This window comes from Crinia signifera, chromosome 4 (assembly GCF_055691185.1).
Source record: "Crinia signifera chromosome 4, ASM5569118v1, whole genome shotgun sequence".
Lineage (NCBI taxonomy): Eukaryota > Metazoa > Chordata > Amphibia > Anura > Myobatrachidae > Crinia > Crinia signifera.
In genome coordinates, this window is record NC_139220.1 from 303952705 (window position 1) to 303977117 (window position 24413).

The 24413-nt window shown below is 40.1% G+C and overlaps 1 protein-coding gene across 1 annotated transcript; it reads right to left on the bottom strand.

Annotated features, from left to right (window-relative positions):
- Positions 1–10705: 10705 nt before the first annotated feature.
- Positions 10706–23477, bottom strand: LOC146073270 (uncharacterized). Its single transcript, XM_083180452.1, has 2 exons — positions 22949–23477; positions 10706–11538 (listed from the first exon to the last, which is right to left on the bottom strand). The coding sequence occupies exons 1-2, from the start codon at positions 23475–23477 to the stop codon at positions 10706–10708; spliced, it is 1362 nt and encodes a 453-aa protein (XP_083036578.1).
- Positions 23478–24413: the final 936 nt, after the last annotated feature.

Sequence of the window (24413 nt, forward strand, 5' to 3'; positions counted from 1 at the left end):
GACGGTAACGGGCAAAGGGCAGCGTGCGCGGCGGCTGCCCTGCCCGGCGCCTGTCTACTGCTCTGCTCGCCCGGCGGTCCCTGCCGCCAAGCGCACCGTCCGGGCGGCTGACTCTCTCCTGTCCTGTCTAAATTGCTGCTGCTGCTCGGTCCAGCTTCCGGGCAGCGCAGCGCAGCAGCACTCCACACTTCTTCCAGAGGCAGTCACCTGGATGCAGAGGCGTCGGCGGGCAGCGTGCATACCGGCTGCCCTGCCCCAGCGCCTGTATACTGCTCTACTCACCCGGCGGTCCCTGCCGCCAAGCGCACCGTCCGGGCGGCTGACTCTCTCTTGTCCTGTCTAAATTGCTGCTGCTGCTGCTCGGTCCGGCTTCCGGGCAGCGCAGCGCAGCAACACTCCCCACTTCTCCCAGAGGCAGTCACCTGGATGTTTTGCAGATGCACGGAACTCAACACATCCGTTTCAGTGTATCCTGTAAGCCTGGCATGGTTGAGGTTTGTGGACAGCGATGGGTAGTATGTCTCAGAGGTATCTTTTCCAGTTCATGCTTGGTGTAACTGCCAATGCAAATGAGGACAGCAGCCAAGACAGCAGTGGGCACCGTCACCATGTGCATGATGACAGGAAGATAATGGCAGAGATGGGCACATAAGGTAGTATTAAATCTGTCAGATGTGGCCGCTCTGCTTCCAGCTCAGAATCAGGCGCTAGGAGGACAGCATGGTATTGCACAGTGAATCTCTCTGGCTTCTGCTGCCGCCCTGCTGTGCTGTACAGTATATATCTTTATCTGTATATATATTTTTTTATTTACAGCTGTCAGCATCTTATATAGCGCAGCAGATTCCGTCAGTGTCTTATATAGCGCAGCAGATTCCGTCAGTGTCTTATATAGCGCACCAGATTCCGTTACAGCGTCTTATATAGCGCACCAGATTCCGTTACAGCGTCTTATATAGAGCAGCAGATTCCGTTACAGTGTCTTATATAGCGCAACAGATTCCGTTACAGTGTCTTATATAGCGCAGCAGATTCCGTTACAGCGCCTTATATAGCGCAGCAGATTCCATCAGTGTCTTATATAGCGCAGCAGATTCCGTCAGTGTCTTATATAGCGCAGCAGATTCCGTCAGTGTCTTATATAGCGCACCAGATTCCGTTACAGCGTCTTATATAGCGCACCAGATTCCGTTACAGCGTCTTATATAGAGCAGCAGATTCCGTTACAGTGTCTTATATAGAGCAGCAGATTCCGTTACAGTGTCTTATATAGCGCAACAGATTCCGTTACAGTGTCTTATATAGCGCAGCAGATTCCGTTACAGCGCCTTATATAGCGCAGCAGATTCCATCAGTGTCTTATATAGCGCAGCAGATTCCGTCAGTGTCTTATATAGCGCAGCAGATTCCGTCAGTGTCTTATATAGCGCAGCAGATTCCGTTACAGTGTCTTATATAGCGCAGCAGATTCTGTCAGTGTCTTATATAGCGCAGCAGATTCCGTCAGTGTCTTATATAGCGCAGCAGATTCCGTTACAGCGTCTTATATAGCGCAGCAGATTCCGTTACAGCGTCTTATATAGCGCAGCAGATTCCGTTACAGCGTCTTATATATCGCAGCAGATTCCGTTACAGCGTCTTATATAGCGCAGCAGATTCCGTTACAGCATCTTATATAGCGCAGCAGATTCCGTTACAGCATCTTATATAGCGCAGCAGATTCCGTTACAGTGTCTTAAATAGTGTCTTATTTTTTAAGTTTTTTCTTTTGAAATGTAACATTCCAACACATGTTAGCCATGCCCCCAAGTCATTACCGGGGGGGGGGCGCAAAATATGTCCTTGCTCCGGGCACCATGGCACCTAGCTACACCGCTGCTTGGGTTGTGCCGTTCCCTGCCACAGGTTCTCCAGCAGAAGCCGCGAAGAATCCAGAAGCCGCCGCCATCACCAGCTCCAGATTAAGGTGCGCCATCTTGCACCACACCGTACAGGGGCACTGTCACACTATTATTAGGGGTGGTGACAATGTTTGTATATATGGCAACCACATCTCAAGAAATTTCTAGGTCAGTTTTTCTTTCTGGGTTGCTGTCTCAGTCCAGTCCATTAAAAATAAATACCTTATTCTACGAAAATCCAAAGATATAGGAGGTGGAGTAGAGTCTATCCACTGTGATAATATAGTATTTTTAGTGGTTGCTGTCAGATTAATAAGTAATTTCCTGATATCTGGCGTGAGTCTTTTTTGCTCTTGTGGTGAGTATATGCCCCAGTATATGCCCCAGTATATGCCCCAGTGTATGCCCCAGAATCCCCATTTTTTCGAGATTGTAAAATCTATTTGTAAAATCTGATTAATGTATTCTTGTACTTCTATCCACAGAGTCTGTACTATCGTGCGTGACTACATGCAGTGTATTAGATCTGCACTGGGATCTTTACATTTATAACAATTATCGTTTGTGGCATTTCCTGTTAGTTTTTTAAGTTTTGGTGTATAATAAACCCTGTGTAATAATTTCTGGTGCATCTCCATATATGAAGAGGACACCAGAATTTTATTTACATCAGTATAAGCTTTCAGCATATTCTTCATACCAAGTTCTGGAAAATCCAACTGCCTCCGCAACATTCCTTTAGGTGTCTGATCTAGCTCAATTTGTGAGCAACATACCTCATATATTTGTGACGTGGTGTTTAACCTTCCAGAACCTATGAGTCTATCTAAAGAGAATGCGGAATGCACTCCTAAGCATGCCCTCCCTGCGGAATGCCCTTCCAAACCTGTAAGCGTTCCCTGAAAACTCACCTCTTCAGGCAATCTTATCAAATTCCAGAACCAGTCACTTAACCTTCATATACCATTCCTATCCAATCACATCCCCACTGTACAGTCCACACACATATCTACTCGTTCTTTTTCACATTTTCCATCCTCCTGATCTATGGCCAAACGGTTGGGTCACCGTAACTTACAGCACAGCAGGAACCTTGCATTCTGGTGGAATTAATGCAATAAAGAATATCTATCCTTGTGAATCAATGCGTAGTTCCCTATAGATTGTAAGCTTGCGAGCAGGGCCCTCCTACCTTTTGACTGTCTGTAAATGCCCTGCTTGTTGTATCACTGTCTCCTTTTGTATAGTGCAATAGAATATGCTGTGCTATATAAGAAACTGTTTATTAATGCAACACCAGTCAAATGTTTGTACGAACCTGAATGACATGATGTTTCTCATGACCACAGCCTTTATAACATGTAATCCTGGTGTCCAATAAAATGCAGAATTATAAATGTGAAATGTTTCCCATTCCCCTAAGAAAATGTATATGCCAATGCAATATTATTCCTAATGCGGTGTCATGTGTTTTTGTTTTTTAATTATTATTATTACTATTATTATTATAAGTTAGGTTATGTAAGGTTTCTATGATTAGAAAATTATTTTTTTGCCATCTTTTGCATGTGGTATAGATGTTTACATGGTCAGAATACCAATAGTAACCCATAGATAAACACAAGAAAAAGGTATATCAGCGCTAAAACCCACAAAAATTGTCAATTTAACAGATAGCCTTTAGGTGTAGACCAAATACGCTGTTAGAAGAAGCCACCGAGTCCCCACGGAGGCGGGGAAACGCATCATTTTGAGCACCCATTTCTGTCTTCACACACTCCAGAGGATAGGAGGTCGAACCTGGTACCTGCATTCAGTCAATAGCCACTGGAACTACTGGGAGCCCCATTGTGACTAGGAGCCCGGGCTCGTAATAAACCCACAGAGACTGGTACTCCTGCATACAGCCATAAGAATGACTAAACCCAGCAGAACAGAAGCAGGTACAGGGAGGACGCTCCCAAACAATACATATTTTCTTTTTTTTTTTTTACTTTTTAAAAATAAGTTTTTCTGGCCAGATATCAGTTCATGCCATATACAGTATAGGGGATTTGGAAAATCACCTTTTTCTATAAAAAAAAACATTTATTCCCTATACACAAAAACCAGGATTGGACAGACAATATCGGCCCATAAGCTTTTTTAATAAATGTTTTGATGCAGAATTTATATAAACTGTTCCATCATGTATGTATTTTTACTGTGTAATACTCTCACTGGCCAGTGACACTTAGTGTAATTAATAAATATTTTTATTTTATCCATACATTGTTTCTAGCGCGTTATATTTATTTTTTCTGTCTTGTTTTTATTGTAACCCATAGATATTTATTTTTCCATTTAATGTACTCAAGATATTTTAAAAGATTTATAGAATCTTTGATTTATAATTTGAAAGGAATAGTATAGATCTTCCTGTATTTTTTAATCATTATGTATTTTTTATTTTTTCCATTAAAGTTTTTATTGAAGGTATTTTGCAGAAAAAACAGAAGTTACTTATCAACAAATACATGCGAGTCTCAGTCAGATATCTTGTTAGGCATTGTTAATTGATGTGATAGTCAGATGAAAGGCTTAAGCACGGTTATACTGGCATGTAGTCATAACAGTCTTAATGGAACTTATTTTCTTGTAGCATAAGTCAAAAACAAGATGAAGAACATATCTGGTAATGTTACAGAGAGGAAGCTATATAAAGGTAGGGAGAGGGTGGAAAGAGGGGAAGGAGTAGAAGGGGTACTATCCGGGTAGCCATTGACAAGTTATCGTCATATCTATTTTTTTATTTTTTTTGAAAATACGTTTTTTATTGAGTTTTTTGAGCAAATATAGAAAAAGAGCATACAATATATAAATGACAGCAATAGTAAGGCCTTATTGATAGCACAAAGAGTTTTCCAGTTATGGTGCCACGATATATTCAATAAACACTTCAAGAAAAAACTGAACATTTTTGATCTACTCAATTATAGCTAAGTATAACTTAGAGACATTTTGGCCTTTCGATCTATTTCTGAGGCCTTTAATACCTAGTAACCGTACCTTACTATATAATTTGTTATTAGGCCTTTTATCGTCATATCTATCTTGATATTTTGATATCCTAATATGTCTTAAATTGGAAAGGGAGTCTTTGAAAATGAGCCATGTCCATATAGCATTAAACGTTTTATAGTTAGAGGGGCCGGACAGAGACAGGTCATCCATAGACATGTAGAACTCAAGTCGCGTGAACCATTCAGCTATGGTTGGGGGGGAAGAGGACCTCCAGTGTATCAGGATAACGGCTTTAGCTGCACTGTTCAAGTGTTTTAGTAAAGATTTTTTGTATATGGAAATAGGACAGTCTATTTTATTAAGAAGCCAGAATGTAGGATCAGAGCTTACATCCTGTCCCATCATTTCCTTAGTTATAGAAAACACTGAATTCCAGAAAGGGTGAGGGCTACTACATTACCACCATATGTGTATCGGGGATCCTACGGCTGCGTTACATCTCCAACAAGATGCAGGTACTCCAGGGTACATCCTAGCCAATATTGAGGGGCATCTGTACCATCTAGATAATACCTTATATTGGGTCTCTATCACTGAATAGCTTGACGAGCATGACTTAGGGCCTTATTCTGATCGGTGCGGCCTGATCAGAAATATGCGGTCATGTCCGTGCAGGCGAATCCCCGCCTTCCATACGGATCGCCACCTCCGTCCGTATGCGGATATGTGGCGGTCCGCATGAAAGTGGACGGGGATACGCCTCCTCCATGTTGGGAGCAGCCCCTGCATTCGATGGTCACCGAACATCGAATGCAGGGCCGCATGCTCCACCAGGTCCCGCCACCCAAGACCACACGGACACTTGTCCGTGTGAAATCATGTATGGGGGCAAGCAGCTGACATCCGGCGATGTCAGATGCCCGCCCCCTACACACGCATCACGGCTTCATTACCATGCATACGCCCCGCGTTTGCATGGGAATGCCCATGAAACGCGGGGCGTATGCATAGGGTAATGAGGCTAAGTAGCCCCTCACGCCCCTCTACGCCCCCTGTGCGGCGTATAAAGAATACGTGCGGCGAAATCGCCTGCACATGCGCAGAGTGACCTCTGCACATGCGCAGACGATCAACATCGGCGGGACGTCCGCATGCGGTAAAATCCGCACCGATCAGAATAAGGCCCTTAGTGACCTGAAATATTTTCTCCCATTCTTTATGGCTCAGCTGTATACCTAGATCCGTTTCCCAATCCATAGTAAAACGTGGTAGCGTAGCGAACATTTCTTCTATTACGAGTTTATATCCTATGGAAAGGAGATGTTGAGGAGAGGATTCAGCCCGGCAAAGAGCCTCATAGGATGTGGGGGGTCTGTGTGCCTTATGTATTTTTTAATTATAATACACCATTTAAATTACTGGAAATGTAATGCCAAAATAATCAACAAATACAAATAACGATTCACTCATTTTATTAGTGGTAGGATCTTTTTTTAATAAGTTTGTGATTTTCATTTAAAAGTTTATTAGCTTGGCTACAATATTATTATCTGGGTTGCAAACAGCTATTGCTTATAAATCAGTTTTAATTTACTTTAATGTATTAAAGAATGTTTTGAAATGAACTGCGTCATGATTCTAAACGGTAGTATTTAGATGTAATAATATTATTAAATGTAACAAAAGGTCCCTTTGGTGACATAACAGGAGCCCAGAGGCTGCTGTGACCTAATTAGAATACAAGGTGTTACCCTGCCAGGGTGTAATTAGCATTTCTCATTGTAATGCGTTTGTATGGTTCAAATATTAAATATAGTTGTTAAAATCTATATAATAATTACATTAAATAAAATTAATTGATATCTAGAGAGTTATTTTGATGAAAGTTAAAATATTAATAATGGTTTCTCAATAGTGAGGGTCTGATTGATTGATTTGGCACAATTATTTCTATTTCTTTTTTTAAGCCTTTTAAATGAAAAAAAAGGTGACTGTAATATGCTGTAAGAAAATGTATTTTTCTGTTTAGAAAATAGATTTTTTGCTCTTTGTGATATCTTAAAAAATTATTTTGTGTATATTTTTTTGTAACTTTTTGTTATCAGAACTAGCTTTAATATTGTGTATTGTGTGTGTGTGATGGTGACACTTGTGATGAATATAGTGTATAATGTACTTTTTTAATTTTAGAGTCATTATTTAAAAGTGCTTCTAATGTTGGTAATACTATCTATCCTCTGTCTCATGGACTGATTACATATATGTTACCTGATGTCAATTATCTTCCCCAATTCTTAACCTTAGTAAGTTTATCATCCATTTTTATCTGTTTCAATTTTTTTTGTAATTGTGACTATTTGATGCTCAAAGTGGGATAGATTTATCTATATATCCTGTATATGGAATGAGAGGTAGAACAAGGTTTTGATCTTCCAATGTATCTCCTTATGGTCTCTCTTCCACTATTCAACAATAAATCTAAAACACAACTTGTGCAATGTAAAAGACATAAGGACCTTATCTAACCCTTTACCTAATAGACAAATGATCTGCATCTATCACCCAGAACACTTCCTTCTGGCCCCAAAGCTCTGATTTACTATATAACCAACTCCTAGTACAAACTTGTTCTCCCAAATTAAGGTCATCCATCTCTGCTTGGACCAGGCCAGGACCAGTATGGAAGCAGTTTCCATTTAGGACATCATTGGGACTCCTATATTGGCATTGGAAATGTTATTCAAGCATATTACAAAACTGATGACGATCGACCATCGCTTACATCACAAACATCGCCAACCTTATCCCCATGTGGTTAGATATTGTAACAACTTATGCTTCATCTGTATTTATTATTCTAGGTCTAAGACACCATCGGTTGTCCCATAAAATTGGTCTGGTGAGAATCACATGGACAAGCAGAGACATTTCCTAATATACATCTGTGTGCAGAAACCTGTGTGTCATTTTATCTCTTCTGTTGTTTTAATACTTGTTTTTATAAAATCTATTTAGATATGATATACAGACAATCTATTCTATACAATCAGTGTCTGAATTTCAGGGTAGCAGCCCCTCTATTGTCTGTATCACTGGGTGATCACATGTTGTAATATCATGTATATCTTTCCTCCTGTTGTCAGCCATGGATCAGACTATGGAACAGGAGCATCCATGTACTATCAGTGACAGCAGTAGCGCTCATTCCAATTCTAATATTAAATAAATCTGTGGGAAAGTGTAATATAGGACAATACAGGATCAGTGTTGGATAATCTCATAGAAGCCCTAAGCTCTACCTATAAGTAGTCAGGTGATGGTGAGATGTCTGATGTTTATACTCATTGGTGCCCTGAAAGCCAAGAATCTCCTGGTTTATATGGGACTGGTCTTGCTGGTATATATTGCCATATGCCATACACCATGCTGTGCTACTTATGGCGGGACAAACGCCATAGGCAGGCTAGATGATGGTGGCACCATCTGTATCTCGCCTGGTCCCATCATCTAATATGTAGATCAATGTACAAAATGATTTAATACTTATACAATATATATGATCAGCAGCCAAAAACAGAATCATATCATTTATAAGGATCAGTTTTTATTCAACAACAAGTATTATGGGGATAACTGTCAGTAACATAAATAGTAGTTACTGATATTGTTTGATTATAGTCACTAAGTCATTTTAATTAAGTTCTTGATCATAAACATGGTAAACAATATGTTATCAATGGTGTAAAAACAAAATATGTGCTGTTACCCACAGCAACCAGATATCAGCTTTCATCACCTAGTGCCAGCAAGCAAACAGCTGTATAATCATTGATTAATACGGGATACAGGGGACCAATGTCCTAGTTGCACCATTATACAATATAATACATAGTATATGAATCAGAGGGAGGTAAGACAGCAATAGGAATGTATGAGGGACAGAATAAGGAGGTATAATAGGGACTGGGAGGAGCTGCTGGGACTCTGTAATGGATATACAGCTCTTTCCTGTACTAGCCCCAGCACCAGTGTGAGCAGAACAGCTGTATATTACAGGGCACAGTAATGGCAGCCACATCGTCATTGTCTGTTATACTGCAGCTCTATTTCCTAACAGAGAGATTGTCCCAAGGGAAAAGCAGCCCCCAGCTTACTGGTCACAGCTCTCCTGTCTTTAGCAAGATGGATTTATATCAACTTATTGCCATATTCATACTGTAACATTAAAGTTACCTTCCTGAAACACATAATGTGGTGATACAACTTACTATTGATTCGCATGCAACATTCAGACCCTCAGAGTGACTATGTATGTGAGTAATAAGGTTGATCTCTTTAGTAAAACACTTGCTGCACTCAGAGCATGTATACGGCTGATCCCCTGTGTGACTCATTGGATGTATAACAAGTTTTTGTGGTTTCTTTTAGTTGCTTCCACCAAACTCCACCTGAGAATGCCGGGCTGCTCACCCCAACTTACAGCAGGTGTTACTACACACAGGTGATGAAGCCGCCGATCTACTAAACAGGCGGAGAAACGCGTACTTGGGAGCCTCGCATATTCAGCCCGGAAGCAGTCCAGCCCAGCCCAGCCCAGCGCCGCAGTAAATCTACACACAGCTCTGACTGTGTAACAGCTAAAGATTCCTTTGGACGGACACCACCTGGAGCCGGTCCCTTTGAAAAAAGGTTGACCACTCAAAGGATTACAAACATCTACCTGGCTCAGATAAAGGGAGGAAGTCCAATAGGACATTGCAGTAAAAATCTGTGGAATTTGTCCATTACAAACGGCCCTTGGGACTGGTAACTATATAAGCCTCTATATTTGAAAAACGCCTCTATAACATGACAAACAGTCACTTTATAAAATAAGCCTCAGTATATAGACATTCAAAAGCTACTATCAGCTTCGCCTATTATTTATTATTTATTGTATGTTATGTGTAGTATGTTATGTATGTTTAGGAAAATGTTTTCCTTTTATGATGAATTGTATTTTTAATAAATATATGCATATTCCATTTGGATCCGATTGACTAAATGTTTTTTTGACTAAGCAGCGCCACCTAGGGATACCAGCTCGCTGGATACCTATTATATATATTTTCACTGTGAGAGGTACACAATTCCTCTGAATAGGAGGCTGCAGCTTGGTCAAAAGATTGAATAAAATCCATACCTATCTATTGTAGGAACCAGCGCTTTTGAGTGACCCTAGTGGCCACACACGTATTGTATTCTAGTTCCTACACACAGACTGTGAATGGATGTTTCATAGACATCCATTCGCAGGCTGCAGGGGAACACCCATATCATTCGATGGTCAGTGACCATCGAATGATGTGGAAGGCACACGCAGATCTGCTTAGAACAACCTTAGATATGTGTGAGAATTCAGAAGGAAGTTGGCAGGCAGCTGACAACCGGTGATATCATCTGCCCGCCCCTGTACCCGCATCATTGGCCCATTAGCATGATAATGCCCAGTGTTATCTAGGGATCACCCATTAAGTTCTGGGCATTCCCATATGCAAATGGTCCGGTCCACCACCACCTGCCCCCCCTGCCCTCAAGGTTGTGTGTGTGCACCCATTGAACAGTCCCCTACAGATGACAATGCACATGTACAGACACATAATATCAGAGCCGCCCGGATCTGCTGTAAAATGTCATCTTATGCTGTGACAATAGCCCAACATCAGACCCCTTGTGAACGAAGGGGTCCAACCGAACAGACATGAATAAGGTCCCTTGTTTCTTAGTGAAACACTTGTTACATTTAGAGCATTAATGTGTTTTTATCCAGTGTGAATCCTCTGATGAAGAAGAAGATTTCTCTTTTCTGTAAAACACTTTCTGCATTCAATGCATTGGAATGGTTTCTCTCCTGTGTGACTCCTCTGATGTTCAGAAAGATGTGATTTCTGAGAAAAACACTTGATACATTCGGAGCATTTATATGGTCTCTCTCCTGTGTGAGTCCTCTGATGTATAACAAGTTCTTGCCTGGTGATAAAACACTTGCTACATTCAGCACATTTATATGGTTTCTCTCCGGTGTGAATCATCTGATGTCTGAGAAGCTGTGATTTCCATGTAAAGCATTTGTCACACTCAGAGCACAGATGTGGTCTCTCTCCTGTGTGACTCCTCTGATGGCTAAGAAGCTGTGATTTACGTATAAAGCATTTGTCACACTCAGAGCACAGATGTGGACTCTCTCCTGTGTGACACCTCTGATGGATGAGAAGCTCTGATTTACATGTAAAGCGTTTGTCACACTCAGAGCACAGATGTGGTCTCTCTCCTGTGTGACTCCTCTGATGGATGAGAAGCTGTGATTTACGTATAAAGCATTTGTCACACTCAGAGCACAGATGTGGTCTCTCTCCTGTGTGACTCCTCTGATGGATGAGAAGCTGTGATTTACATGTAAAGCGTTTGTCACACTCAGAGCACAGATATGGTCTCTCTCCTGTGTGACTTCTCTGATGGATGAGAAGCTCTGATTTACATGTAAAGCGTTTGTCACACTCAGAGCACAGATGTGGTCTCTCTCCTGTGTGACTCCTCTGATGGATGAGAAGCTGTGATTTATATGTAAAGCGTTTGTCACACTCAGAGCACAGATGTGGTCTCTCTCCTGTCAGACTCATCATGTGTTTGATAAATTACAAATTAGCTGTGGAAGGTTTCTCCCATGCAAAAAATGAGAACGTCTTTAGTGAATCCTCCAGAGGTGTATAGGAAAACACTTTCTATATTTGGCTTGATCAGAGAATAATGTCCTTTTAACAATGTCTTGTAATGTTCTTAGAAGAATTTCTGTATTTTATCTGTAACACAAAAAAAAAAAATCAAAATTGAAAATATAAAAATGACTGGTGTAGATCTAGTTATTTTTGTTCTTCTTTCAAATAAAATTGTATCGCATAAAACTTGACAAGTAATAATAGATTATTCAATGCATGTGATCCTGATATATATATACACGGCAATCGGCAAACATCCAAATGGTATATCATAGCAAATACAGTGGGTAAGAAATAGCACAATATAATAGTCAGTAATGTCATCCCATTAATATACCAAATAAATATGATGCCGTTTGTCATAAATCAGGAATTACTACATGAAAACTCTTCCAAGAAACCTTTGTGGAGATAATAGCAGTATTGCTGTCCCTAAAAATATCATAAGCCAATGCATGAGAAGATAAGGAAAGGGGCAGGGGGTGAGAGGAGCCACACATGAGAAGGCTAAAATTACCCCCATTGTCAAATGTTGTAAGGAATATTTCCCAAGAGTCTCTGTTGTTCATACCACGTGGAATATTTTAGAGCATCTGCTATTCTACACTGGATATCCCTTGGTAGAGTGGGAACATAACCTTCCTACATATCAAATACACCTGGTGCTAAGTGTTCTCCATTCAGAGAAGTTTCTATCCAGGCCCAGACAGAAATTGGCCCCAGGATTATAGTCTATAAAGTGTAATTTGTCATAAACAAAGTTCCCATTTCCCATGCAGCAATGTATAGATTGAGTAGTGCGGCCAGTGCTGCTGACTGTCTGAGAAAGGGGAGGGGCCCTGTCTATTATGTCAGTCCTGGGTCCCACATATTCTGATGGCAGCCCTGATCCCAATGATTGCCCATCACTCATACAATTTAGATGAAAAATGATAAAGTCCCTTTTATATATTTATAAATATAATGTGAACTTTCATGAATTGGTATATTAATTTATGAATACTTAACTGCAATGTCACTCATAGGATAAGTTAATATTATTCTATTATATAGTAATATTAACTAATTATATACTGGTCAAATAAAATGTAATTACTAATAACAAGGCAATATTCACAAAAGCAATGCTAAAACCAACTGTGTAATTATCAGCATAATCTTATGTATAATATAATTACCTTACTCTGGGGATCCTTCCTCTGTCTCTCTCTTACTCCTCCGTCCTCCCAGCTCTCCAACCAGTAACTGACCCAACAGCTCCTCCATCAGCTCACAGTGGCCTGATACAGCCTATTTATAGTCACTCCTCCCCATCTCTCCCCAGTAGTTCCCAGGATGCCCTGCAGGAATTCTTACACTGAGAGGTGACATGTAAATTAGGGTCACATAACATTAGTATACAGTCATTCACCACAGCAGCTTCTCCTGCCCAGCTCCTTGTCTTGTAAATGAGGAGTAAATATTCCTAAAGTCACTTACTACAATGGGAAATGCTAATTACACCCTGGCAGGGTAACACCTTGTATAGTAATTAGATCACAGCAGACTCCTGTTATGTCACCAATGGGACCTTTTGTTTAGGAGTCACCTATTGTCTGGCCATAGTTTCAGCAGAAATACATGTTCTACATATCAGTAATAGAAGGAAAATCACTCTCTTTTTTGTTGCTGCACTTTTTTAAATGTATCTCCTGTATTCACAAATAGAAGATATTAATTGAAAATAGTATGATTGGCTATCTACATTAGGATATGTAATAAAGCTAGGCAAGTTCTAGAGTTTGTAACCAGTAATGGAAAGGAGGGGGAGTTATTCCCACCTATCCAAGGTTACACTAAAACTAAGCTTTCAATATGATATATTAAAATATTGCACATATACACACATATATAACTGTCACAGAGAGAAACAAAGCATCAATGTTAAAGAATCACATTCAGAGGTATAGTAACAAGTTTGTATATCCCATTGAGGTGATGTAAAGCACACTGTTGTTTAATACAATGTAATTAATTATGTTGATACTATGGGGAAATTTAATAGAATGAGAGATTCAGAAAGTGAGAGATTTGGTAAGAAACGGCAATCATTTATACTGCAAAACTAGTTTGATTTTGCAGTGTAAATGATTGCCGCTTTAAAAAAAACTGGAGACTTCTTACCAAATCTCTCACTTTCTGAATCTCTCATCCTATTACATTTCACCCCTATGTATCACTTAGACTGCAAGTAAGATCTAAATATACATAGTAAATAGTCCAGTTATACAGTTGTTGAATTGAAAGTCCCTGTAATTATAATCCTGTCAGCACTGGATACATATAGTTAGTTTCACAGACTGTACAAAAGGGAAACACATAGATGTTACCAGTGATAATCTAATTAGGTATAAACAGTGTGTCTATAATACATCACATGCGGGCGGGTGGCAAAAGACAATGCTAAGAACACTTCAGCAATAGTAATAGTCTTATTTCATGTTTGAATGTTGCCTTCAGCCTGAGAGTAGTCACGTGACTTGATATGAAAGCACACAATAAGTGGTGTAATTACACAATTATCCCAGTGTATGTGCTTTTAGATAGAAACATCACATTTCTAGTGCAAGACAAGTAACTATGGGGGTTATTCTGGTTGGTGCGGCCAAACGTGCGTACGTCCCATATTAGCGCACGCTCTCCGTACGCGGCCGTTGAGGTTAATTCCACCCACAAATCAGCCGCATACTTACGGGCAGAAACAACGTCGGAGGGGAGTGGCGTACAATTGAGTGTACGCCAACGTACACGGACGGACCACCCCTTACACACTGACAACTGGTGTACAACAGAGCGTACGCCACCGTTTATGGACGTCTCTCGTCCGTCTTCCCGCCGACTTCTTGCGGAAATCTGAGCGTACGCCACCGTGCACGGATGGGTCTCTATTGTTTTCAATGGAAAACTCAGCGTATGTCACCGCTCGTGAGAGTGAGCGTACGTCCGTGCACGCTGGCATACCCTTCACATATATGGCCCTCGTAATCTACCCTTTCAACTATGATTAAGACAATTAAAATAATTATTCTATTTGTTAATCAATTATTGTTTTCTATTGCCTCAATTGTCTACCTTAATGAACAGGCTAAAAATAATACATTTTAACCCTCCTTACATGTATATATTTTATGTTCTAATGTTGCATTTTTATCACTATCTATGTGTCCCCACATTGCAATTTACTTTTAAATAAAGTTATGTTGTTGTTTGTGTGTATGTACTAAATTATGTCCATAATTAGTTTGATCTGAATTTTTACTATGTATACCTACCCTGATGTTATGTGTGATGTTTTAATCTAACAACATTAAACATTCATGCATTTTCACTATGTGTTATTTAACTCAAAAACACACACATTCACACAGCAATCGTTACCCCTCACCTCAAATTACAAATATAAGTTAAATTACACATCTGTATCTGCCCTTACAAACCCTCTAACATTTTTATAATTAAAAACACAGGCAACTTCTAACTGAATATAAACTTTTATTTTTTTTTTAAACATAAAAACAAAAATAATCAAAAAAATTAAAGTAGGGCCTCCAGGCGCAAAAAAAGAATGTTCAAATAAAGCAGGGTTAAAAATATTTCCTGCAAAATCTGGCCCACATCTTCCTGGTGCTGTTCAGTGACTGTAGTGAAGGAAAAAAAAAACATTATATTGAATATATAATATACACCAATGTTTGTTGTATTTGTACATAATAAGAAGTTGTGAGTTAAGTGTGAAGGCCACATACATTTTTCAACTACATTGAAGAAGGGTATGCTGTAAACACACTACTAAAAACTAATATGTTAACACACACATACTGTACATATTACATAACATTAAATAGATTCCTCCTTCTTGGATGAATGTATGCTGTATCCCAATTGGTAGTTTTGTTTTGGGGGGCTCACCTCTAACCTCACAATTAGGCTGTGCTATTTAAGGGTTATGACATTGTTGCGGCTTAAGCACTCCTTATTATTTTAAATTTAGGACATTGCTGTACAAATTATAGGTCTAAAGTAGGCATGTCCAACGTTGGCCCTCCAGATGTTTTGAAACTACACATCCCAGCATGCTTTGCCACAGTTTTGCTATTAGAGAATGCTAAATCTATTGCAAAGCATGCTGGGATGTGTAGTTTCAAAACATCTGGAGGGCCAACGTTGGACATGCCTGGTCTAAAGCTATGTTTGTATTAGAGTAAACACGTTGACACATGTCGACTTGTGTAGATTGAGTGTGCTACTGTGTAAAGTCTATGAAAGCACGTAGTGAATGTGTATAACTGTTTAACAAATACCTACCTTAGCATATTTAAGCAGGTCTTACAAAGATTCTTACCTTAAATTAAACAAACCTTTAAATGTCGAGAAGTATAGAAAGATAAGCTTCCGAGGTGTTTGAGTGCTGTGTGTGGCTTGCAGGTAGTGAAATCATGGTTTGGACTTAATAGACTGCAGCATTGCTTATTACATTCAGGTGTATGTGTTTGAGTAGTAATCAGCGTAAATTAGCAAACCCAGGCGCACGCTGTCATGCGGTATCTGTAGGGGTGGTCTCAGGTGGCGGTTGGCGGCCGCCTGTTTTGTGTCCGAAATGAACGGTGCTTTAAGCTGATCGAGCGGTAGTAGCACCGTTCATTTTTGGTGCACACCCCCATGTACGCCCATGTTTACGCCCATTTTCCCTCATTATTTCGGCCGCTCCCCTCAACACGCCCCTATGCCGCCACCAATGCCCGTACTCTCGCGTACAGGTTTTTTCGCACGGAGAGACCCGTCCGTAAGCGTTGTGGAGTGTTTGCGCCTGCGCATTGGAGATGGTACGCATGTGCAGATCGTTAAAAACCCCGGAACGTACGCGTACGGCCCGCCCGCACCAACCAGAATAAGGCCCTATGACACTATAGGGATATAATCTTACACTGTCTTGTCTGCTATAGGTATATCTTTTTCTCAGTATTATTAATTAATGACTAGTCTAATTTAAGATGATTAATAAAACAATTTCACGTCATTTGTATGGACAATTTGTATGTTACATATCCATAAAGGCAGGTAGCCAGGGAAAATATTGTCAGGTAATGCAAGAGGCACCTTGTATAGAAATACCCCAGCACAGAATGTTGTCCTTCAGTGGTTGTGATGAGAGTATTCAGGGAAAAGAGGTGGGATAGGTAGGAGAGACATAGAACAGCCTTTTACCTTTTCCTAGTGTGCTGCTGCCTATCACATACAATTGTATTGCCTTGGTGGATGGTGAGCGACACTTAGTCAGTGGTGGGGCTGTTAAGGTGAAATAAGGTGTGAGGCATGTATCGATATCTGTATGCATGTGCTAAAGCATAATGCCTGTAGAAAGGAGAGACGGGGATTCAGAGAAGTACTTTTTGATTGGCCTTATAATCTGTGTAGGAGTCTTCCTGAGTTAGCTGCTGTGGCGTCCGCCGTGCATGGCGGTTAATGCGCCAGATGATCGTATCGCACAGAGGGCTTCCTCGTGTCTGCGTTAGCATTTATAACATGCAATGCTGGAGCCCAATAAAACGCAGAATTATAAATGCATATTCCAGTACAAATATTTTTTTCCAAATATTGTGCTATGAATTGAAAGAATTTATTTTGTTAAAATAAATTATTCTGAATTAGTTTATATAACATTGTGTTGTATTAAGAAAATGTGGGGCATTTTTGTGCATATTGTGTACCTGTAAGCATGGTCAGAATACCAATAGTAACCAAGACATAGTCGCTTTTCTATTTTATGTACTAAAGATATCTTAAAAGTTTGATATAACCTGTGATTTATTATTTCATAGAAATAACGCTGTATTTAATTAAATCAATTACATGTGAAAGATTAGTGTACAAAGAAGCCACTACCACATGTACAGATCTTCCTGGTGGTGTTATTAAATCCTTATGTATTTTTGAAACATAATACATAATTTGTATTACCAGGATTTTAATGTAGAAATACTCAATACTGTTGAAACAAATACAAACAATTCTTTATTATCTTTACTAACTTTAAATCAGACCTATCTTGATTGATGCATCCTTGTCCACAACATTATCAGCCAGGTAGCAACCAACAGCTAATGCTTTTAAATCAGGTTTAAGTATGCTTTAAACTAAAGGTGCCCATACACACGCAGATTTATCTTCAGATCTGGGTGGTTGGAACAAAAACATGGTTATGGATGAGAGCAAATGACAGTTGACCATTTGCTTGGAAATGCTGGAAAACTAACAAACTGTTGCTCATCCATAACCATGTTTTTTTTCCAACCAGCCAGATCTGAAGATAAATCTTACTAGTGTATGGGCACCTTAAGAATACAATATTAAAAAATGGTTTGGGATACGGTCAGTAGGTCTACAAGCATTGGGCCAACAAGCATTAGGTTGACAACATTATGTCAACATGTATTATGTTCAGCATGCATTAAGGTCAACATGCAGGAAGGTAGACATGATGGAAGGTCGACGTGGCTTAGGTCAACAGGGTCATTAGGTCAACACAAGCATTAGGTCGATATGGGAAGGTCAACAGTCAAAACGTTGACATGGGGATTTACTCTGCTTTTTGAGTTGACTTGTGCCAACAGGTGGTATTTAATGCCCTTCCATCCACTAGGGTGTGGTGGGAGAATGGGGGCGTGGTTCTACATTTCAGTGTCCATGTCGACTGTGTCGAAATTCGGGACAATTTAAAAAAAAACATGTTTACCTTTCGACCGGAGACCTTCTGCATGTCGACCTAATGCTTGTGCCAACCTAATGACCCTGTCAATCTAATCCATGTCAACCTTCAGTCATGATGACCTTCCTGCATGTCGACCTTAATGCATGTTGACCTAATGCTTGTCGACCAATTTGCTGTCTACCCAATGATCCCATTTCTAGGGTTTTATAGGGTGGTTATAAGATGGCAATTCATATTTATTATTATAAACATTATTGCTCTCTGTGATATAAAATTATATTATTATTTTAGAAAATGCTTTTGTATGGTTCAAATAATAAATATAGTTGTTGAACTCTATATAACAATCACATTAAATAAAATTAATTGATATCTAGAGAGTTATTTTGATGAAAGTTTAAATATTCTTAATGGTTTCTCAATAGTGTTGGTCTGTTTGATTGATTTGGCACAATTATTTCTATTACATTTTTTAAATAAAAAAGGTGACTGTAGTCTGCTGTAAGAAAATGTATTTTTCTGTTTATAAAACAGATTTTTTTGCAGTTTGTGATATCTAAAAAAAATTATCTTGTGTATGTTTTTTGTATCTTTTTGTGACCAGAACTAGCTTTAATATTGTGTATTGTGTCTGTGATGGTGACACTTGTGATGAATATAGTGTGTAGTGTAATTTATTTTAATTTCAGAGTCATAATTTAAGAGTGCTTCTAATGTTGGTAATACTATCTATCCTCCGTCTCATGGACTGATTACATATATGTTACCTGATGTTGATTATCTTCCCCAATTCTTAACCTTAGTAAGTTTATAATCCATTTTTATCTATTATTATTATTATTTTTTTTTAAATTGTGACTATTTGATGCTCAAAGTGGGATAGATTTATCTATATATCCTGTATATGTAATGAGAGGTAGAACAATGTTTTGATCTTCCAATATATGGTCTCTCTTCCACTTTTCAACAATAAATCTAAAACACAACTTGTGCAATGTTAAAGACATAAGGACCTTATCTAACCCTTTACCTAATAGACAAATGATCTGCATCTATCACCCAGAACACTTCCTTCTGGCCCCAAATCTCGGATTTACTATATAACCAACTCCTAGCACACACTTGTTTTCCCACATTAAGGACATCCATCTCTGCTTGGACCAGACCAGGACCAGTATGGATGCAGTTTCTATTGGGACTCCGATATTGGCATTGGGACTGTTATTATTATATATAAGGATCGACCATCGTTTACATCACAAACATCACTAAACTTATCCCCACGTGGAAAGATACTGTAAAAACATATGCTTGGACTGTGCTTCTAGGAGTCAGACACCATCGGTTGTCCCATACAATCGGTCTGGTGAGAATCACATGAACAAGCAAAGACATTTCCTATTATACATCTGTGTGCAGGAACCTGTGTGTCATTTTATCTCTTCTGTTGTTTTAATACTTGTTTTAATAAAAACTATTTAGATATGAAATACAGGCAATCTATTGTATAAAATCAGTGTCTGACTTACAGGGTAGCAGCCCCTCTATTGTCTGTATCACTGGGTGATCACATGTTGTAATATCATGTATATCTTTCCTCCTGTTGTCGGCCATGGATCAGACTATGGAACAGGAGCATCCATGTACTATCAGTGACAGCAGTAGCGCTCATTCCAACTCTACTATTGAAAAAAATCTGTGGATATAGTGTAATATAGGACAATACAGGATCAGTGTTGGATAATCTCATAGAAGCCCTAAGCTCTACCTATAAGTAGTCAGTTGATGGTGAGATGTCTGATGTTTATACTCATTGGAGCCCTGAAAGCCAAGAGTCTCCTCTTTTATATAGTACTGGTCTTGCTGGTATATAATGCCATAGGCCATATACCAAGCTGTGCTACTTATGGCAGGACAAACGCCATAGGCAGGCTAGATTATGACGGCTCCATCTGTATCTCCATGGTCCCATCTTCTAATATGTAGAACAATGTACAAAGGGATTTAATACTTATAAATATATTAGATCAGCAGCCAAAAACAGAATCATATCATTTATAAGGATCATTTTTTATTCAACAACAAGTATTATGGGGATAACTGTCAGTAACATAAATAGTAGTTACTAATATTGTTTGATTATAATCACTAAGTCATTTTAATTAAGTTCTTGATCATAAACATGGTAAACAATGTGTTATCAATGGGATTTTATTCAAAACATGGTGTAAAAACAAAATATGTGTTGTTACCCACAGCAACCAGATATCAGCTTTAATCACCTAGTGCCAGCAAACAAACAACTGTATAGTCATTGATTAATATAAGAAACAGGGAACCAATGTCTTAGTTGCACCATTATACAATATAATACATAGTATATGAATCAGAGCGAGGTAAGACAGCAATAGGAATGTATGAGGGACAGAATAAGGAGGTATAATAGGGACTGGGAGGAGATGCTGGAACTCTGTAATGGATATAAAGCTCTGTACTTGTTTAGATTCATGGCAGCCGATATATCGGATGCAATATCGGCCGATATATATCAACCGATCCGATGCGATCCGATTTTTTACCTGTACATAATCCCACTATCCACAACGCATGGAGTTGATGTTAGATAGTGTGACGAGAAATCCGCATACGCTCGCCACGCTTCGGGCTCGGTGGCTTGCTGCGCTCACCACACTATATAAGATCAACTCCATGCGTAGTGGATAGTGGGGTTACGAACAGATAAAAAATCACATCGGATCGCATTGGCAGATATCGCATCCGATATATCAGCCGCCATGAAACTAAACAAGTACCTAAAGTTCTTTCCTGTACCAGCCCTAGCACCAGTGTGAGCAGAACAGCTGTATATTACAGGGCACAGTAATGGCAGCCACATCATCATTGTCTGTTATACTGCAGCTCTATTTCCTAACAGAGAGATTGTCCCAAGGGAAAAGCAGCCCCCAGCTTACTGGTCACAGCTCTCCTGTCTTTACAAGATGGATTTATATCAACTTATTGCCATATTCATACTGTAACATTAAAGTTACCTTCCTGAAACACATAATGTGTGATACAACTTACAGTATGTTATGTATCCCATCCTTGCTGGCGGGTCACCAGAACGTACGCGCTGGTGACCCGCCAGCAGCCTCGCCAGCGAGGAGATTGAGACGCACGTGCGACGGAAAACCTTGTCCGTCTCCGCCTCAGGGAGACGGACAGGGTTAGGGGGGGTTAGGGGGGGTGCGGGCAGGCGGTGGGGACCCCGGGTTACCGCCGGCAAGCCGGCGGGGACCCGGGGGAAAGGATCGAAGCGCCGTCGGAAGGGGACGCGCGCGCCTCTCGTGCGCGCGCGTCCCCTTCTCACCATCGCCATGGCGCTGGCGGGGGATGGCGGCTGGCGACGCCAGCGCCATCCCCTGCAAAGATGGACCCTGACCCATCTGTACTATTGATTCGCATGCAACAGTCAGACCCTCATAGTGACTATGTATGTGAGTAATAAGGTTGATCTCTTTAGTAAAACACTTGCTGCACTCAGAGCATGTATATGGCTGATCCCCTGTGTGACTCATTGGATGTATAACAAGTTTTTGGGGTTTATTCTAATTGCCTCACAAGGTTGCAAATTCACAGCCTTGTGAGTCCACCAAACCCCACCTGTGAATGCCAGGCTTCTCTCCCAAACTTGCAGCCGGTGTTCCCACGGACAGGCTGCAAATGGATGTTTAATATAAACATCCATTCGCAGGCTGTTATGAAACACCTACATCATTCCATGGTCGCCGACCATCAAATGATGTGGAAGGCACACGCACATCTAAGGTTGCTCAGAGTAACTGTAGATGTGTGTGCATTCTGAAGGAATTGGGTGGGCAGCTGATATCTGGTGATTTCAGCCGCCTGCCCCCTCATCCGCATCATCAGCCCGTTAGAATGAGCACACCCAGCATTCTCAATGAAGCACTGGGTATTCCCATATGAAAATGGACCGGTTCAGTGCCCCCTGTCTTTCAGCCCTCTGCCCACAAGGTTGGGTGTGAGCACGCAGCGAAAAGGTTGTCCGCCATGGGTGCACGCACCCAGCATCTGCACATGCTCAGAACTGACCCTACACATGTGCAGACACATAACATCTGTGTTGCCCGGCTCTGCTGTAAAATGTCATCTTATGCTATGCCAAAAGCCCAACATCAAACACTTTGCGAACGAAGGGGTCCGAATGTACGGACTTGAATAAGGTCCCTTGTTTCTTAGTGAAACACTTGCTACATTTAGAGCATTAATGTGTTTTTATCCTGTGTGAATCCTCTGATGAAGAAGAAGACTTTTCTTTAATGTAAAACACTTTCTGCATTCAAAGCATTGAAATGGTTTCTCTCCTGTGTGACTCCTCTGATGTTCAGAAAGATGTGATTTCTGAGAAAAACACTTGCTACATTCAGAGCATTTATATGGTCTCTCTCCTGTGTGACTCCTCTGATGTACACCAAGTGCTTGCCTGGTGATAAAACACTTGCTACATTCAACACATTCATATGGTCTCTCTCCTGTGTGACTCCTCTGATGGCTGAGAAGATGTGAATAACATGTAAAGCATTTGTCACACTCAGTGCACAGATGTGGTCTCTCTCCTGTGTGACTCCTCTGATGTGTGAGAAGATGTGATTTACATGTAAAGCGTTTGTCACACTCAGAGCACAGATATGGTCTCTCTCCTGTGTGACTCCTATGATGGATGAGAAGATCTAATTTGTATGCAAAGCCTTTGTCACACTCAGAGCAATTATATGGTCTCTCTCCTGTGTGACTCCTCTGATGTATAACAAGATGTTGCCTGGTGATAAAACACTTGCTACACTCAGAACATGTAAATGGTTTCTCTCCTGTGTGACTCCTCTGATGTGTGAGAAGATGTGATTTACATGTAAAGCGTTTGTCACACTCAGAGCACAGATGTGGTCTCTCTCCTGTGTGACTCCTCTGATGTGTGAGAAGCTGTGATTTATATGTAAAGCGTTTGTCACACTCAGAGCACAGATGTGGTTTCTCTCCTGTCAGACTCATCCTGTCATAGATAAGATACAAATTAGCTGTGGAAGGTTTCTCCTATGCAGAAAATGAGAATGTCTTTAGAGAATCCTCCAGAGGTGTATAGGAAAACACTATCTATAGTTGGTTTGATCCGAGAATAATGTCCTTTTAACAATGTCTTGTAATGTTCTTAGTAGAATTTCTGTATTATACCTGTAACAAAAAAAAAAAACAAAAAAAAATTGAATTTCAAATTCAATTGTATTGCATAAAGCACGACATGTAATAATAGATTATTCAATGCACGTGAGACTGTTATATATCCATGGCAATAGGCAAACATCCAAATGGTATATCATAGCAAATACAGTGGGCAAGAAATAGCACAATATAATAGTCAGTAATGTCATTACATTAATATACCAAATAAATATGATGCAGTTTGTCATAAATGAGGAATTACTACATGAAAACTCCTCCAAGAAACCTTTGTGGAGATAATAGCAGTATTGCTGTCCATGAATATATCATAAGCCAATGCATGAGAAGATAAGGAAGGGGAAGGGGGTGAGAGGAGCCGCACATGAGAAGGCTAAAATTACCCCCTGTCCTATGTTGTAGGGAATATATCCCAAGACTCTCTGTTGTTCACACCATGTGGAATATTTTAGAGCATCTGCTATTCTACATTGGAATTCCCTTGGTAGAGTGGAAACATAACCTTCCTACATATCAAATACACCTGGTGCTAAGTGTTCTCCATTCAGAGAAGTTTCTATCCAGGCCCAGACAGAAATTGGCCCCAGGATTATAGTTTATAAAGTGTAATTTGGCATAAACAAAGTTCCCATTTCCCATGAAGCAATGTATAGATTGAGTAGTGTGGCCAGTGCTGCTGACTGTCTAAAGCCCAATACACACGGGGAGAAATATTGTTCAGCAATATAATGCTCAGTAGTGTCTCCTTTT